This window comes from Saccostrea echinata, unplaced genomic scaffold (genome assembly GCF_033153115.1).
Source record: "Saccostrea echinata isolate AGI-Se365-2 ecotype Australia unplaced genomic scaffold, CSIRO_AGI_Sech_v1 ptg000016l, whole genome shotgun sequence".
NCBI lineage: Eukaryota > Metazoa > Mollusca > Bivalvia > Ostreida > Ostreidae > Saccostrea > Saccostrea echinata.
In genome coordinates, this window is record NW_026889765.1 from 6887218 (window position 1) to 6907332 (window position 20115).

Genomic DNA, 20115 nt, shown 5'->3' on the forward strand with positions numbered 1-20115 from the left:
CATAGTGCCAACGCCTACCGTGATACCGGGACCTCAGTTTTTAAGGTCTCATTTGAAAGATCCGTGATTTCACTTATAATGCCGGGCGCTTGGCAAAGGAATAATCACTACGTACGTTAATGTCTTAGGTTTGACGCGGCGCAGCGAACGAGAATCGAACCCGGGCCTCCCGATCAAGAAGCGAGCCCCTACCACTAGGCTAACGTCACCACCTGGGAGTGAGGAGAAACTTGAAAAAAGAACAACCAGAAGAGTGAAAACAAGAAAATTCGTGTACACTGGACTACATATATGTAGGAGGTGATGAAATCAAAATAGAGAAAAGACTCACCCTTTAAACCATCTGATTCTAAGCCCCTGAAATTGTAGAGTTTCCACATTTTAACATTTTGTTTGATTGTTATCATTTTGTGTCTAAAATTCATCAAAATTTATGTGTGAATAAAATGTAGAAAAACCAAATCATGTCTTTTTGCCCGCGTGGTTCAGTGGTGAGACCGTTTGTTTTAGAGTCGCGGAGTAGGGACTTGGGGGTCGTAACATAAAGGGTACTTAAGTCTAAGACCATGCTTAAGTAGGACTTAAGTACAGTCTTAAATTTAAGTCCGTAACTAGAAACGTGCTAAGATTTGACAATCTTAGCAAAACTTAGGCGGCCAGTAGAGGTGACTTAAGTATATCTTAACTTTCTTAAACATATATTTAGAACTATTTAAGGTTGAATTTCTATATCAAAACATTCCTCTATTTATATTATGCATTGAAAAATAATTTTCTACATTTAATATACTGGTATAAGAATTTTAGTTTTTCGTCGGGGGGGGGGGGGATTCATCATTGATTCCAATATCACTCTCTAAATGACATACATGTACATGTATATGTAAATGCAAAATATTATTTTTGGGATACGTTTGAAATATAAATGGGACTTAGGTTATAAACACTAATCATTATAAGTAAATTGTATACAGTAATCATGGATTTGTTTGTTCACTGTGAAAAAATGAAATGATTTTAAAAATTGTCGGTGAATTAAAGGATGATGACTAGAAAACAAAGATTTTCTGTAAATTAGATTGAATGTAGAACGCAACAACCGAGGATTCAGACAGAGTTCACTAACGTTTCAGAGAGAGAGAGAGAGAGAGAGAGAGAGAGAGAGAGAGAGAGAGAGATTGTTGATAAGTTGGAGATATACGAAAAATAATGTTCTGAAAACAATTATTTTCCATCCTTCATTAAATTGTAAATAAGTATATTATAAAACGTCTGCAGTCTCTGCTTGCTGATATGGGAGGAAAAAATTCAAAATGTCCCTATTGTTTTGCACTTTTTTTTTTTATTAGAGTTTCAATTTCAAGTACAAAGACATTCGGTTATCGTGCCATGTCTGCGAGAATGACAATTTGAAAACAAGTGAACATTTGTCAAACGAAAGAATGACAACAAACGGTAAACTGAAAACATCGCAGTCTCGAGTGATAAACAATATTCACTCATTTAAAATGAACCACTAGTACCATTTTATGACCGTGCTATATTTGTTTTCAAATACATTGTTTTTCGAATAATTTAAACAGAATTAACTTTAATTAAATACGAAATCTAATCTAACCTAGCTAAAACCGATAGGTAAGGACGTCAGCTTTAATATATATGTGACTAAAACGTAACTAAATCATTTTTACAAATATATATATAAATATATTGAAAAACTAGGATGATTCATAACAAATATTTTGAACATAAGTTTGACTTAGCTAAGACCTACCTAAGTCCGTTTTATGTTACGGTTTAAGACATACTTAAGTAGTACTTAGGCAGGTCTTAAGATTGCACAGAAAACATACTTATGACCCTACTTAAGTCAAAAACTTAGCAAGCTTTATGTTACGACCCCTTGATCCTTACGTTGCGGGTATGAATCTTATGTATGACGCGAAGACCGACGAGACTGTATAAACCGAGGTCCTGTGTCGCAGTAGTGCTGGTACGAAAAAAAAAATCTCACTGCTCAAAGGCCTTAAGTGCCAAGTACAGGTCTAAATTTTCAGCCTTCCACCGGCAAGTGGTGGCGTCGCAATATGAGTGAAAAATTCTCGAAGGGACGTTAAGCAAAATAAACAAAAAACAAAAACAAATCAAAAACAAAAACAAACAAACAAACATTAAATAAATAAATAAACAAACCATGTCTTATCCTTTAAAGATGACAAAAACAGGTGTAAAATTGGATCTTTGTCAAGCGAATTAGACGGTGAGTTCGGTTGTGTTTTGAATCCATGTTAAGTTTGACGTTACAATACTGTGTAACCATTCCCTTTGTATAGTGTGTTCACTGTGTATTAGACTACTAACTCAGCGGTTTTTTTCCTTACCTTTCTTCCAGGTTTTGACACATATAATGGCCTGTTTGGTTTTTTTTTCAGTGTGTTCTTCTTGACCCACCAAGGCTCCCATTAGGCGTTGGGATTGACTCTCAAAACGCACCCAGCATGCTCAGTGCATCTGCTTAAGATAATACTAACGTAAAAAAATGAACCGTTTTTAATGTAAAAAATCTACCCGGTTCAATTTTCATCATGGAAAATGTGATGAATATGGGATATTTACTATATTTTCGAGACTATGTTTTCAATGCAAGTTTATGATTTTAGTTTCAAACATCACATAGTTTGCTAAAATTTAGATAATTAGCTAAATTTTATGCACTTTGTGACAAGTTGATACTACGTTACATAATACATTTGTCCCACTTTCTCACTTTTAGTGATATTGCAAATTTCAAGTTTTGTGTTGGGAACATGAACAACATAATGCAAATATGATACCAAGGAAATGTCTCCTTTTCAGTCGTTTCAAAAGAACACTTGATAGGCTAGATATATGTTTTTAGGTCAAAACCATCTCGATCAGTGCCAAACCATTAAATGCATCTAAGAGGTCATAATATATAACTTCTATTAAAGCATGATATGTACCTTACAACAAACCGTAGGCAACAAAAAAAAAAATGAATTCCATGGTCCTAGCACCCATGGGAGTGGGTTGGAATTAAAACCATCTAAATTCATAATGTTTTTTTTCTATACTCCTGCACATCCAGAAGGATTAACAATGATCGCAGGAGAATATTAAGAAGTAAGCTCAAAAGTATCAAAACTATGACCCCTAGGTCTCAAGGATTCAAGTCCAGGTTGGTCATATTTAAAAAAAAAGGATGCATGATTGAATCTTTTTTTTCTCTTGAACATCAAGCAGGTAAGCTATTTACACATGATCAATTACGCTTCCAAAACTGTGAAATCCATGTCCTCTTGGTTCAGGTTTCCAACCATGGAATAGGGCTACGTTCCTTCTCAGACTTGGGCTATGTTGGTATGTATTGAAATAAACCTTTGATAACCTTCTTTACTCATGTCAATCTAACAGCCAAACTATGTATAATTTAGTGACTGTTTAGTAACTTTCTAACACAGTTGTGGAGTTCATATCTCCCGGGTTCATTCCCAAGGGTAGGGTTGGACAGAGTTTAAAAAATCGTATACTTTTAGAAATCTTTAAAGCTGGACATTTAGCAAGAAAACTGTATGCATGATGACAGAAAGCAATGAGTCCTAATCAAACACCTTTAGATCCGTGTGCGTTATATCTCCGTCGGAAAACTTATATGAAATTAGATATTATGGAATAGTTAGAACAGTTATTCTCGGCGCACGATGTATCCTGGTCAGGATATGTGAGTTTCGAAACATGGAACAGTTTTACTTTAGCGTTGCTTCAGTTTTTTAGGGGGAAAATCAAAATTCACAAAATTAAGGTCGTACAGAAAATAATTTAAAAAATATGAATTTTAGTTTAAGGAACATTGCTGCATGGCAGTGTGAGTTTACAGGATTAGTAAATGACAGGAAAGTAATTTACTTACATGTACATATATTTTTCAAATGTAGCATCGCTGGCATATAAACATTTTTTTCTAGCAGTTTACTTAATACGTCACACTTCATTTACAATAATATATTAAGTTACCGGTATTTTTTTTCTTTCTAATTTTTGGGCAACCAAGATTTGCATTCGGGCAAGTCAAAGTTTGAGTTCACTTGCCCTTCGGGCAAGTGAATCTGAAAGTTAAGGTCTATCCCTGTCTGATTCGCGTTATCACAATCTTTACTTTACTTCGCATTTTTGCAGGTGTAATAACGTCTTTCCTTTTTTTCCGTTTACGCCTTTTGAAAGGCATACTTATACCATTTTCACGTTATTATGCCTTTTTGAGTAACACTTTTGCAGGATTAAACTTTTTTTTTTACGTTAAAACACCTTGATTACTACTTGGCATTTTTTTTTCACCTTTGCTTTCGGCTTTTCCCTGTACATTGATCCTACATTTAATAGGCTTTCGTAAAATAACTACCATTGCCAAAAATTATATCCGAGAGATCCTGTGTAACGTAAGCTTTTTGAAAACATAAATTCTAAACCTTTCTTTCCACTCCATCGGACTAGTGCAAATGGTGCAAATATGCATACATCGTCATAAATTAGGACGGGCTTTAAATTTCAGAACTCTGTCTCTATCCTCAATTTCACGCAGATTTTCCTATGGTAAGGACTATTATTATTTTTTCTGTCACAACAGCATGAAGACAAGATCAAAGGACGCCATTTTAACCTTCACAGACATTTGTTGGACCTTGAAAGAAAAAGTTATTCTAACAAACATCAATGGGGAAGCCAAAAATGGACAGATTTTGGCCATCATGGGTCCAACAGGTAAATTTTCTGTACTTTTAACAATTAAGGAAGCTCAAGTGACTGCCATCTTGTTTATAATCTCTTAAAGTGGAAAAAAATCATCGTTATTTCACGGCTTAAGCAAGAGCAATGCTCTGAGAATTTCTGAGCAGGCCTGTAGGAATGTTTGTCAAAGGAGGGGGACAGACTAAAAAAATAATAATGAGACAAAAAGGAGACAAAAAGTTTAATACCCATACTCGAAAACTCTTCTTTCAACTTTTCTTAAACTTTTTGATAACTGGTTTTCTAAATGTCATATTCATGAAATCATTATTTTTTGTGTGTGTGTTATGTATCATTAAATGTGTCAAATGCATGCATATAGGTTTCTGATTAAAGTTTGCTAATACAGTGACTTTTTGATAAGTATGAAGAAATGGACAGAAGATTAACGCTGAAGAAAACTTCATCATAAATAAGAAAGGTGCAATATGATAATCAAAAAATCATAATTATGCAAAATATGAAACATGTTGATTAACATCATTTGGCAAATTTTGCTAAAAAATTACAGGATCAGGAAAAACGTCTCTTCTTAATATTTTGGCGGGAAATGTTACACAGAAATCAGGAACGATTACTCTTAATGGGGACCCCTTTACAAAGCTTCAGCGGCGGAAACTTGGATATGTTCTACAGAGTGATATATTCCTGTCAAGACTCACACTATGGGAAACTCTCTTTGTAAGTGTACAGTGATTGATTGATTGTATGTTGTTTTACGTCCCCTTCGAGAATTTTCCACTCATATAGAGACGTCACCATATACCGGTGAAGGGTTTCAAATTTAGACCTTTACTCGGCACTCAGGGCCATTGAGAAGTGAGGATTCTACCGTGACACGTGGCCTCGGTTTTTAAGGTCTCATCCGAGGGACCCACAACTTTCACTTCAAAGTGCCGAGCGCTTGGCGAAGGAACAGTTGCTGGCTATTTTTTATATCGACTTACCGACGCGACCGTGATTCGAACACACGACCTTCCGATCACGGAAGTGTACAGTGTAATAAATCATTTCTTTCTTTCTTGCTTGTTTTATCATATTTGTCATATTGGTATGTATATACAGACTGTTACGGTCGTTAGAAAGTAAATTGTTTGAATTCGGAGTTTCGTATGACATTGACGAAACAAACACTGAACGATGAGTGAACGCTGAATGCGTTGTGAACGAATAGCGCGAGCGCTTAGTGAACAGTGTTAGAACGGTAAACACTTGAAAGAGGATTTGAAAGAAAATATTTCCACTCGTGTTTTTTACTCGGGAAAATATAATAAAAGTCTATGCCACTCGTGAGATAAATTCCATAATAAACTACAAAATTTGGATACCTTCCATATATTCCTAAGCTATAAGAATTGAATGAATATGAATGCAATAATATTTCCACATCAACATTTTTAGTTTACCGCCATGATACGGCTTCCTGATCACGTGACAAAAACGGATAAGATGGCACGAATGGATGAAATTATAGACGCACTGCACCTGCGCGGATGTTTGGACACTGGTAAGGGAACATCTTTCAACATTCTTTAGTCGAACAATTGTAACTCCAGGAAATGCTATGAATTCGCTCCACGCTCTATTATCTTATTATTATTCATGTTAATGATATTTTTAGCCCCCCCCCCTCCCTTCCCCCCAAAAAATGATTTTTACTAATATATTTTTTAAATTATTTTTTTCGGAGAAAATTAAGCTCTTTTGTTATTGATTTTTTCTTTTCTCTGCACTAGCCTGTATACAAAATTGACGACATAAACAATAATGAAATTCCCACACTTAAGTTTTGCTTAACCTTATTAATTTCAATTTCAAGCATGCATTTATGTGAGTCAGAATTTCGAGTTTCAAAGAGTTGACCCTTTCAATCTTTATGCAAAGTGTATGAAATTGCACAAAACGTATGAACAATTTTTTCCCCACATTTGCCCATAAAAATAAATGACTCAGAGTACTATTTCAAATGTTATTGTTCCTAATTCTCCCATGTCCGTTATATATTGAAATAAATATCCATCTGGTTTTAGTGATTGGAGACTTCATGTTACCCGGACTAAGCGGAGGAGAGAAGAAGCGTGCAAACATTGCATGTGAACTTCTTACGGATCCCAACATTATGTTGATAGACGTAAGCTGTCAATAATTAGGTTTCTAAAATTTCTGTTTTGATCGCGTAAAACGCCAGAATATGATCGTTCCTACTGCACTATCTTTCCCAAATCAACAAAACAATCTGTAGCTTATAATTAAAGAATTAAATTAGGGACCTTAGATGTCACTTTAAAGAGATACTCTGAAAAATATATTATGTAAATATCATAAGCAGATATGCTTTGGTTTCTTCCAGGAGCCCACTTCCGGTCTGGACTCCAGTACTGCGCATGTGTTAATGAAAGAACTTCAGGAGTTTGCCTCACAGTATAATAAGACTATTTTGACAACTATTCATCAGCCATCCAGTCAGATCTTTCACATGTTTTCGTCTCTTCTACTGCTTGTTAAGGGGCGCGTGAGTTTACATACGTGTTTCAATAGGAGATGGCAGTTATTCTAAACCCACCCCACCCCTTTCACCATAAAGTCCTTACCTACACTTAAATTTGACTTTTTAAAACATCTGATATATATCAATTGTTCGGTACTGTAAATTACAATATTTTTGTGACACTTTATTTCTGTCAGATAGTAATATTACATTTATAAGTAACAAAATATTTCACGAGTTCTGGTAATTATTCTCCGTATCTTCTTAAATACAATTTTACGCGAAAATTAAATGTTTGCGAGCTGACTGGCTTGCAAAAAATAACTTCTTGAAAGTACTAGTAAGAGTGATTTACAGTATTTCATATATTTTAAAGAACTATGGGGGGGGGGGGGCACATTAAATATAGCATTATTGTAAATTTATTGAATTGATTCGAGGGTAACATGCAATTTATCGGACTCGAGAACAAAAGTGTTTGGTCGTTAGGTAGATTGGTTTGCGTGTTCGGCAAAACGCATTCTGCCGGAAAACCCATTCAATAAATGTTTTGTTATATCTTTCAAAATGATTCCTATAGAAAAAAATGCGAAGACTTCCTTTTTTTGTTTTGTTTTTGTTTGTTTGTTTGTTTGTTTGGTTTTTTTTTTTTTTTTTTTTTTTTTTTTTTTGCTTTGCAGATGAGAAAATCTTGACGTGAAATTCACTTACCCACGATGCAGTTTTTAACCGATAAATTCCTTAGCTATCGAACACCAATGAATGCAAATTAGATATTGCTTGTTGACTCGTCTCAGATTATCCCGCTGGGATGAACTAAATGCAAATTGATTAAGTGTGAAAAAAGTCAAACCGGTCCAACATCTCACCGACTGGTCCAACATCTTACCAACCGGTAAAACACCGTATTTATGGACCGCTCAGTAAAAAACATTGCAATAGCTATAGGAAACAATTTTAAAAAGGTAAAACAAAAATTCTTTGACGAACAAGAAAAAATGCAAAATTTATGCACGTGCGTTTTACACTCATGGTCTTGTATAGTAGGTAGCTTTACTTTTACCTATGTCATACAATTGTAATCGATGCACGTCATATTATTTGGAAATCTTGTTCACTGCAGCCTGCTTACTTTGGTGATGCTAACAAAGCGCTCCAGTATTTCAGTGGGCTTGGCTTAAACTTCCCTGACCATTACAATCCATCTGATATTTTGCGTGAGTATAACAAAACAAATATTGAAAAGAGTAACTTTTCCAATTCTGAGATTTACCTTTCTCTTGTGAATTTATTTTTTTTATATTTAATCATTAGTAATTCCTTCTAATGACAAGCGTTTAATGTGGTCATTTTCAGTGGATTTGCTGACCACAAATCCGGAAGTCGTAAATAAAATTCTTCAAGCATCAGAGAAAGCAAAGTGAGTACATACAATGACGTATGAATCTAAAATCAAATTTACATCTTCAAAAAAAGAAAACGTCATTATGTTATCTAAGATACTTATTTAATCGGTTGTTTAAATTCAATGATATTTAATATGTAATCAGCCCTCATAATTAACAAAGTTGCTGGGAGATATTTTTTGTCAAACGAGCCAGATGAATATGTGTCCATCAGTGCGTCAATGAAAAATTCATGAAATAATCATACAATAAGGATTACAAATTACTTTGTCAGTCTCAGACTTATTAATACGGATTCAAGATGGTCTGTCAAAGATTAAATGTGGTGATAGCTTTTTGACACAATTTTGAAATGCTCTATAAGCACTCAGACACGTATTTGTTTCAAATATGAAAGATGGCAAAAAAGTAATTTTAGGTACTGATAACTCATACATGTATAATGTATGAAAATATGTATAAAATGTATTATATTCTCTTCACGTTATATATGTTTATAACAATTTAATGAATATGACTAATACACTTTAAAAATGAGAATTATTTGTAGTAATTTTAGGGTGAAGGTTGAAAGCGCAGAATTCTGCAATGGTGAGGAGTCGGCAATTAATGGTGACGTCACCTCAAAAACAGCATTGTCATTTACAAACGTAGAGGCCACTGAATCATCAAATGGTCATGTTATTTCTCTTGGATACCACAAAAAAGGTGAATTCTGAACAAAGTTTAGAGTAAACGGAACGTTGTGTATTCACAAACCTTGCCTATAATGACTAAAACGTTAAATCCCTTTCAATTTGATGAAATATTGTTTAATCCAGAGTGATGCCTAGTCCGACAAATTTCTTTGGAACTAGTGGTGTCTAGATTATATATACAAATTTTTGAAACCGTAAATTGTAACATTATAATTAATCATTTCAACTGAAATTAAGTGTCAAAATAATATTATGGAGGCTAGAAACCAGAACACCATGGACGTATATTTTCAAGAACATCGTCATGCTTTTCAGATCCCACAGAAATTGTTCTTGATGTCTCGTCTGTTGAACACGTTGCTATACACAATCCAAGACGCCCTCTTAACAGAAAGTGGGCAACCTCATTTTGGACACAATTGCGCATGTTGTGTTGGAGAAATGCCAAGCAATCAAAATGGCGGATTTTTGACGTTTGTAGGGTTGCGCAAGCTCTAATTATTGGCGCAACTGTTTGTATTGTATATTACCAGATACCAAACTCTAACGACACACTTCGAGACAGGATGGGGGCGGTAAGAAATCCAGAATTTTACTCCACTGGTGACTTCAGATTCAGAAATTATTATTGCCTGTTATAATAAAGAATATACAATTTTCGAACAGGTTTTTATTCCAGTGATATTTTGGGGGTTGGCCATGATGAATGATGCTGTTTCCAGCTGTAAGTTTTATTTTTGTTCCGTTTTAAAGTCTTTAAAATTCAATATCCTATTACTCTTCTCTTTTATTAGATCACCTAAGAGTCTCAGGTGACCTGTTCCTATCTATTTTCGTCAGTTGTCTTGAGTCGTGCTTCGGCGTTAACATTTAAACATTTTCAGCATCTTCTCTGGAATCACTGAACCAATTTCAACACCATATGCAGTTGATGGCGCAATGTTACTTAAAGAATAAAGAAAGTTGACGATGGAAAATCTAAATGCATTTGTTTGTCATACAGTTTTTATATTAACTGGCCCTTGTTGTCTACAGTCAGTAAAATATCCAAATATGAAAAGATGTGGAAGACTCTGTGGTGTCTTTAATTTCAAGTTTACTGGGATACATCGAGTCGACATATAAATGGAAGTAACTATTATTAATTGATTAAACGTCCTCGATATATCTGTATGTCGAGTTGAAGGCCATACAGCAAGTGTTTTCTTCTTCACATGTAGAATGTTTGAGTTAATTCTGCTTCATGGAAGAAATAATAAGAGCTAATAATGGAGCTCAAAAAAAAAAAAAAAAAAAAGCATGGCTGGGTCAGCAAATGTTCTACCAAGTCCCTATCTTCACGCCTTACAAAAATATAAACCACTGTAAAGGAGAAACTTCAGACGCACTGTGCTACAGGAAATTCTACAGTGGTGTAAACCAGATGTTAATTCTCAAAAAATCCAAAGAACTTAAAAAAAAAAAAAATGAAAATCACCATTTTTTTCTAAGTCAATAAAATCAAAACGGATGACATTTATACTAGGGATTGCAATCGAATACAAAATTGCCAATCGGTTAACCGCAAGACGTTCCGACCGATTAATCGGTTCATCGTATCAAAAATTCTCGACATATTTCTCCATTGTAAGCTCTATTAAAAAAATGTTACATATAGTAAATAAATATTACCGGCATGTTTATAATTTATCAGATGTATACATTATTTTATTATACATTATTTTTAATTTTAATAAGCCAAAAAAAAAAAAAAAAAAAAAAAAAAGAAGAGAGAAAGAAACCCATGGGATATGCCTGAAGTATATCAGATACATTAAAAAAAATTCAGAAGAGATGCCGTGCAAATTCATTCTGCATTGTCACCATTATCAAAACTATCGCTTAATTTACAATGTTTGTTTAATAATACAATTTGATAGGTAACGGCAGAGGATAGAAGAGGTAAGATACACATAATAAACAGTTTGCAGTACTCAACGATCATTTAATTTAAATAATTAAAGAAACACGGGTATCGACATGGTGTTTACAAAACAATTAACATCTCAAAAACTGGTGTCCATTTGTATAGCCTAAATTATCTCCGAATCAGCTTAAATAGATAGGTGAAAATGCTAACATTTCAGATATTTTTGATGTATCTTTTTAAATGATTTTTTTTATGAAATTGTGTTCAGATTTACACATATATTAATTTTTTCCGACTAACCGATTACAGATTTTCTAACCGATTACCATCGTTCCGACCGAGTAACCGGTTAACCGATTACAAATTGCCATCCCTAATTTATACACTTCACACAACCATTCCTCAAGAAAAATTAAAACTAGGCTTTTTGATATCATAGAAAACTGCTTCTTCAATAAAAACAGAACTCGAAAATTTTCGAATCTTGTGATTGGTCATCAACAAAATTACTTTGTTAAAAATCACTTTGATTCTACAGAAAAGTACCATGAATTTAATATTAATAGGATGGTGGAGTTTCTCATTGACAACATTTATGTAGTCTTCGGAGACCAAGTCTTCCAACAAACTGATGGAATTTCTATTGGCGCTACCCTGTGGTCCTTTATTTTCCAGCTTGTTTTTATATTTCTATGAAATAGAATTTATAAAAAAAACTTCTATATGAGAAGAAGAAATTCAGATATATTGACGACGATTTATCAATAAACAATAGTTACTTTCATTCATTTGTCGACTCGAAATATCCCACTTAACTTGAAATAAAAGATACCACAGAGTCTGTCACATCTGTCTGATGTTTGGATGTTTTACTGACTATAGACGATAAGGACCAACAAACAGCTAAACTGTGTGACAAATGAAATGACTTAAGCTTTTCCATCGTCAACTTTTCTTATTTGTGTAGTAATGTTCCGTTGTCAATTGCATATGGTGTTTACGTCTCCAAACTTAGCTTGTTTGATACATGTACTCAAGAGCATGATCTGAGAACAATCAATTTTTAAGACGAGACAGGCTATTAACAGATAAGATGATATTAAAGGGATTTCAGCAGCCTCGTTTAAAGTCAGCAATTCATAAATTCTATGATCGTTTTAATGACATCGTTAATAAATATAACCTTATTTTCTCTGCTTCTTGGTATTATGCAAAAAAACTAAGTGCATAGTTATAATGAGCGAGGGAGTCTCTTTCAAAATCGTGAATTTTACTGTGCCTGGGTCAGGGGTTGGGGTATTAGGGCTGGGCTGTATTGATGATGTATTGAAAATGCATTATTTACTTGAAAATTTTTTTCGCTGCTGTACATTAAATACTCTTCAAAGATCAAGCGAGGCCAATATGAGAGGATGTGATTTGTATACTTGAGCTCAGGCACTATTGTCATGTCCAGTCTGCATGTTGATAGTGACAGAAGGGAATGTGTCAGGACTGGGAAGTGTAGGCAAATAAAATCTGCTTTGTCATTTGTTACTGAGTACTATGAATAACTATTTTGTTCATCCTAGATTATCCTATTTCTCTTGTATTTGGGCAGCATATCATCATCTGTCAGTTTATTTTGTTTTATTTTATACTTTTACAGTGTTGTATTATACTCAGGCGACCATGGGTTATTTTGTTAGCCATATATGGTTTCCACTTGTCGACGACGCGTTAAATGAGGACTTCATATGATACATGTTCAGTGTAGATGGAATTTTGAAACTTTGAATTTCTTTTAATATCACCTCAAAAATGCTTCTGTAAATTTCAACATAGAACTGAATAAACATATTTGATTCTCATTTTTATTTCAAAGTTATTGGAGAACGAGAAGTTGTGAGAAAGGAAAGAAAAGCAGGTGCCTACCGCCTTTCTGCCTATTACATGGCTAAGATGTTTAGTGAACTACATATGATGATTGTGGTACCCATTGTCCAGCTTACGGCTATATACTGGTTTGTAGGGATGGGTGGACCGGTACAGTTCCTTACTTTTATAGGAATAAACCTTCTGAATTGTTTTATCACTCAGGTAAGAAATCGAGACTGATTATTGAATTTCTCAACATCTCTGGATATTTGAAGAGTAAATAATAAGAATCTTTACAGGTAGCTGATCAATGTCTGTTTAAATAATTATTTCCAGGGGAGGGCTGGGATATGTGTGTTCTGGGAGTCAATGTTTTTAAATGTATACATATCTAACAGAACTGCTTATTAGTTTGAAATAATGTGTTACCATTCTGACATTACATTGAATCAGATTAATTCAAATTATAAACCCTGATGCAGGGATGTTTTAAGATTCGGGCTTAAAAGTTTGACATGCACTGTAAAAATCACACATTTCTGTAGGGTTGCGGAAAAATTACTGGTTGGAGGGGATTTTATTTCCTTTTTAATGGAGAAACATCATACCACATTATGAAAAATTTTCATTTCGTTGGGGATATGAATACTAGGAAAAGAACGAAAATTGCCCTCCTCCCCCTTTCCCCACGAAAATTAGTGATTCCACAGTAGCAACAAATGGGACAAATCTTCTCTTCTGGAGTAGTCAAAATAGATTGGATATAAGGACAATACATTTCACAAGTTATTTTATCAGTAAATATTGTTTTACTTATAGAGCATAGGGTACATCATTGGAGCCTGCGTCCGAACAATAAAGTACAGTTTAAAAACTGCCAGCACTGTTACGATGGTATTCATGATATTAGGTAAGATGTAAGTTGAGGTCATTAATTCAACTCTGACCTGATCCTTACCTTGAAATAGAACGTGATTGTTCCTTTTCCAAATGCTGGCAACAAGAAGTGAATGCCACGTGACATTCGAATGAGACGTATAGAAGGCACGACTTGACTAAGATCCATCTTTATATAAGAATGTTCTGTGGTATCATAGTACATGTATATTTAAAAGTACGAAAGCCCATTGGGCTCATTTTCGTAGGTAAAAAAAAATATATTTTGTGTTATAACGCGGAACTTTCGCGAATAAACGCAAAACTTTCGCGTTATAACGCGAAATTGTACATATATATAATCATGTTACTCAGGAACCTGTGATCTTGACTGACAGAAAAGAAACAAGAACGCAGACAGGGATTTTCTTGTTTTTCACTTGTTGAATCCCAGAAATTCTTTAGACTAATTTTTTTTCAGGAAGATTTCCACTCGTCGCTTTCTTTTTCAAGTATGTTTTTCATTACTAAAGTTCACTATAACTTTACCACTAGTAAAGAAATCCGTAATTTTAGACTATAAACTATACACTTCAGAAATCTGGCTTAAAATTTAAAGTGAGGGAAGAATGTATCATTTCCTGAGCTTAAGGTGCCATATGATGCTTTTTACAAATTATTATAATAGGATACTGTTAATCACAAACTTATCTAGGAAAAGGGGTCTACTTTTCTTGATTTTCCTCCATAATTTATAAATACGACAGTTATTAAAAAGACTATCTAAGGTATACAGCAAAGAGTTATATATATATATATATATATATATATATATATATATATATATATATATATATATATATATATATATCAGGGCTCTAATTGGCGATTAATTTAGTCGCCATGGCGCCTAAAAATTATGATTGGCACCTAATTTTTTTTCTATAAGTTTAAAAGTTAGCAATGGACATGTCTCTGTATATTGACTAATATCAGTTTTTAAATTGGTCCTAAGAAAAATTTGCCCTTTCGACTAAAAATTTGCATTGGCGACTAATTTTTTTTTATAAGGAGCCAGATGGCGCCTAAATTTTAGAGGTCACATAGAGGCCTGTATATATATATATATATATATATATATATATATATATATATATATATATATATATATATATATATATATATATATATATATATATATCTGAATAAATTGAAGTAATGGATGACAACTTAGCGCAACCTCCAGTGAGTCTATCGGAGATTTGATACGAGTATTTGTCATCCAATTTCCACATTAGGTTACTCATGTGATGTGACACAGTTGATCCATAGAATATACAAATTTACCTCATTGTTGTCAATTTTCTGAGATCAAATTCTATAGAGAGTGTTAAAAATGACGCCGGAAAGAGGGATCATTTCCCCGAAAGTTTCATTTTGGAACAACTTTGGAAAAACTTGCATAGACTTTGAAAATGTTTGAACAGCATTGAGAAAGACAAAATGTGACGGCAAAAAGATTTAGAAAGATGAGAGACACATTCAATGGCGAGAAAACATAAAATTTCAGCTTGTGATATCCATGTTCATAATAGTCTTTCGTGTTTCATTGTAATGAATAAAATGAATAAAGAAACAGAAAATGAAGAGTTATGCAAATGTCCCTGTCAGTAAGCGAGGTTCGCGAGAGCCTCGTCATCGCGAATATTTCTCGCCGTGAACCGGTCCTTAAAGACTCTCTTTCTATTAACAACAGATCAAAAAAAGGCTTGATCGCGAAAATTAATCGTCGCGAACAAGTTTATCCCCGGTTAATCGCGAAATAAAGTGGTCGTGAATAAAAGTTGGTTTACAGTATTCGCGAAAGTTTCGCGTTATAACGCGAAAAATATTTTTTTTTATCTACGAAAATTAGCTCAATGGGCTTTCGTATAAAAGAGAAAAATGCTTGCTAGTGTATAAAATAACATATCAGTTAATCCTAATGAACTGATTAGGATCAAACCTAATCAGTTAATATAATAATCTTATTAATTAAAAGACGGTATAAAAATGTAAAATAATTTGTTTGTTTTGTGCCCAAAAATTGTCTTTTGATGTATATCTGTGTCTTTAAATATGTACTTTTCCTTGAGAAGCATACTGCTTTACTTTTCTTGGATGATGTTTCTATAGAAGCACATTTCTTTACTCGTCCCGGACGATGTATCTATCGTAGCAAACTTCTTTACTGTCTTTGGTGATGTATATATAGAAGCATACTACTGTACTTTCCCTGGATGATGTATCTATATATAGAAGCATACTTTTTTTTTTTTACCTTTTTTGGATGTGCATCTATAAAAGCATATTGCTTTACTTGTCTTTCGTGATGCATCTATTCAAGTACATGTAAATCTAATTTTTACATCTGTGAGCTCTGGTCCCAAAATACTTAAATACCGAAGGATGACTCTTTATAAGCCATTTTTCGGCCTACGATAAAATCACTAACACAGCCACCCTCTTAAGTTTTCCAATTGTCCTAATGCCATGCGGACCGATAGTACCTTACTTTGCGACCCAATATCAAAACAAACACTATAGCATCATCATCCAATCAATATTTATCATTAAATTGGATCATTAACCTACAAATTCATGCAGTTTTTAAGGAAAAAGCACTCCATGAAAATTGGAAGTTATCGTAGGCCGCAAAACGGCCATATATATGAAGATTGATCCTTTAGGAATGTTGATGTATCGAGATGTTGATGTATCGAGATGTTGATATATCGAGATGTTGATGTATCGAAAGATCATTCTACTGGACTGGGGATTGATGCTGCATCAGACCTGTCCTTTTAGGATGAATTACTAAGAAGATTTATTCTGTAGTGTTTATAAAAGATATATCTAGTCAAGACCAAACTTTTCTGTAGAATGAATCCAGGAGTAGGGTATGTTTATTCAAATGATATTTAATGGAAGCCCTATCACGTCGGACTTATGTACCCTAATTAAATTTTTTTAGACTTTAATTGATATATTTCATTTGCAATATTGGGTACCTGGCATTCTACTAAGTAAACATTATCAAAGACAAAAAGTGTTGATGAACAAAAATCACTGTTACTTACTGAATAGGGGGAAACAATGCAATTAAAGCGCTCAACCACTTCATCTAGGTCTAATATAATGTTAAGAATACTTCAGTGAATTACAAACCGTACACTGTAGATTTCTGTTTATTCAAGTTCTAAATTAAAGGACAAATCACTCTAAAAGTATGAACGTACCATGGAAATGGTACTCAGTGTGGAGTGCATAGAATGTCCTTAAACAATGAAAATACTTCCCGCTAAGAAATACCATTTATTTAAATTTTGTAATATGTATTTCCTTCATTTACAGGTGGCTTTTTTAACACATCTTTCCCCACATGGTTTACTTGGGCTAAGTATTTTTCAGTCCTTCATTATCCCTTTGCAGCCACTGTGACTATTTTCTTTGGAGATATAGAACCCTTCAGGTATGGACATAAAATATAAAATTTGACATATAAAATATGTCATGTACGTGTATTGTGTTAAAATATAAAATATGACATATAAAATATGTCATGTACGTGTATTGTGTTTAAATATAAAATATGACATATAAAATATGTCATGTACGTGTATTGTGTTAAAATATAAAATATGACATATAAAATATGTCATGTACGTGTATTGTGTTAAAATATAAAATATGACATATAAAATATGTCATGTACGTGTATTGTGTTAAAATATAAAATATGACATATAAAATATGTCATGTACGCGTATCGTGTGGAATATCAATAGCGGTATTTGTCATATGATTATAATAGGGACAAAATGATTTTATATACAAAATAGAGTACGTAAATGGTGAACAAGTCATTTTATTTATAGTATGTAATGTTAAACAACGAAAAAAATTCAATTGAGTTACTATTTGAATTCTACGAAAGCTCACTGAGACCTATCAAAAATATTTTTAAATTCGAAATAAAGAATTGTTGAATTTGTTAGAATGAATTTAATTCGTTATTTTTTGTTTAATTCGTTATAACGAATTGAATTTGTTATAACAAATTTGTTGAAATCGTTATAACGAATTTAAAACATTGTTATAACAGATTGAATTCATTTAAACGAAATTTAAATTTAAAGTAACGAATTCAATTCGTGTAGTATTCTAAACTCAAGACAGACTTGATATCAGATTAAGTCGCAAAACCTTGACTGGGTCCCGTCTTTTTATTTCAACCAATTTCCTTTTACTGTATCCATTATATCGATTAAAGGTTTTCATTGTGGAAGTCTTATCCAAATTATTTTAATCTTCAGAAAACTGTGTTGTAAGCAACTATCTTAATGTTAGAAAAAAAAAAAAACACCTCTTCATTAATAAACTAAAATTTCATCTGATTACTTTGCTGATTTGCATTAAAATATACAACCTTTCTTTTTAGGTGTGGAAATTCTCAAATATTCATAAAGTGCCAAAATGAAACGGAGCTAATCACAGGAAGTGAATTGTTACACAGCGTAGGAATAGATCTTCCTGTTTATTGTTGTATTGGGACGATGGTGGTCTTGCTTATAGTGTTCCGTATTCTGGGATATTATGCCATTAAATACAGATTGTAGACATATTAGCCAAATATTGGAACAAACTAATTTTAATGTTGTATTTTTAACTATTTCGTAGTGGATACCCTTCGAGGACTTGGAAGGATAAACGAGACTACGTGATTGATATGACCTCATATTTAAATGACCAAATGAAAAAGGTAAAGATAACGAACAGTGATCGATTTCAAAAAATCTACAAGCAATACAAAACTGTGAAAAGGGAATAAAACAACCGGAAATTCTAGAGGTGAGATCAGGTGCCTAAGAGGAGTAACCATCCACTGCTGACGGCTCATGCCCTCCGTGAGCCCTATGTATTGATCAGGTAGACGGGACATTCCCTACCAAAATTAGCATAGAAACAAAGGCCCTACAATCAGTAAGAACCACGTCAGCCAAAATAGGACGCAATGATAGTTTATATTTACTAACACAGTCATTATCACGACCATAGACTTTACAGAATACTAACTTTAAACGAGTTTGTTAAGTCCCTGTAACATCAACTTATCTGTCGGTAGCCTGTTAAAAAATTGAACGTACTCAGAGCATGCTCTTGAGTATTGAATAAGTTGGGAAACGTGAACACTATATGCAGCTGATAGCGGAATTTTATTTACATAAAAACGAAAGTCGACAATGGAAAAGCTGAAGTAGTCTCGTTTGTCATAAAATTTAGTTTTTAGCTGACCCTTACCGTCAATTGTCAGTAATATATTATAAAGTTTTCCATTTTTCTCATTTATTTTGTTCATTCCAACAAATTCCATCAAACTCAAGGTTATGTAACCAGATCATCTTCAGAGTGCAAGTATGTTAAAAATCAACCCCAATCCTTTTGAGAGAATCTTCAACAACAATTACGATTTCGTAATCGGATATATATATATATATATATATATATATATATATATATATATATATATATATATATATATATATATATATATATATATATATATATACGAGGGTTCATCCAAAAGTAATGTCACAGGTCCATTAGAACTTTACATAGCGAGAAGTCATCAACATATTTTATATAGTAGTACCTTAGCTTCCTCGTCTATTTCAGATACATGTATAAAGATAAACACGATGTAAGGTTATGTCTATTGCAGCACGACAAAAAAAGTTAATTCCATGCATTTGAATATAATTATATGCCATCATGCTAAAAGTTTCGTTTTGAGTTGTTCTATAAATATTTTTTGAATTGTCCACAATTCATTTCAGTTTTCACTCTAAGATCACGTATAGTGTCGGATTCACGTGTAACTGGCTGAAAGATTGACTGATCGTCCACTCACTTCTTCTCTGTTCAGATGTTGAAAAAGGTTGATACTTAAGCAAATGTCTTTTTTTTCTACAAATAAGGGTAATCAAGCAATTTTATGGATGAAACTTTTATATGCTAGACAGATGCAAGAAAGTG

General features: G+C 33.3%; 1 protein-coding gene across 1 annotated transcript; it reads left to right on the plus strand.

The window, feature by feature from the left end:
* Window positions 1-4606: 4606 nt before the first annotated feature.
* LOC133188869 (uncharacterized) lies at window positions 4607-19413 on the plus strand. The gene is made up of 14 exons (XM_061324347.1): window positions 4607-4779; window positions 5318-5487; window positions 6208-6313; window positions 6837-6937; window positions 7157-7318; window positions 8418-8511; window positions 8651-8714; window positions 9251-9408; window positions 9714-9973; window positions 10065-10122; window positions 13172-13386; window positions 13984-14074; window positions 17434-17551; window positions 18521-19413. Exons 1-14 carry the CDS (start codon window positions 4647-4649, stop codon window positions 18696-18698), a joined length of 1908 nt encoding a protein of 635 aa, XP_061180331.1. The 5' UTR covers window positions 4607-4646; the 3' UTR covers window positions 18699-19413.
* The last annotated feature ends 702 nt before the right edge of the window (window positions 19414-20115 follow it).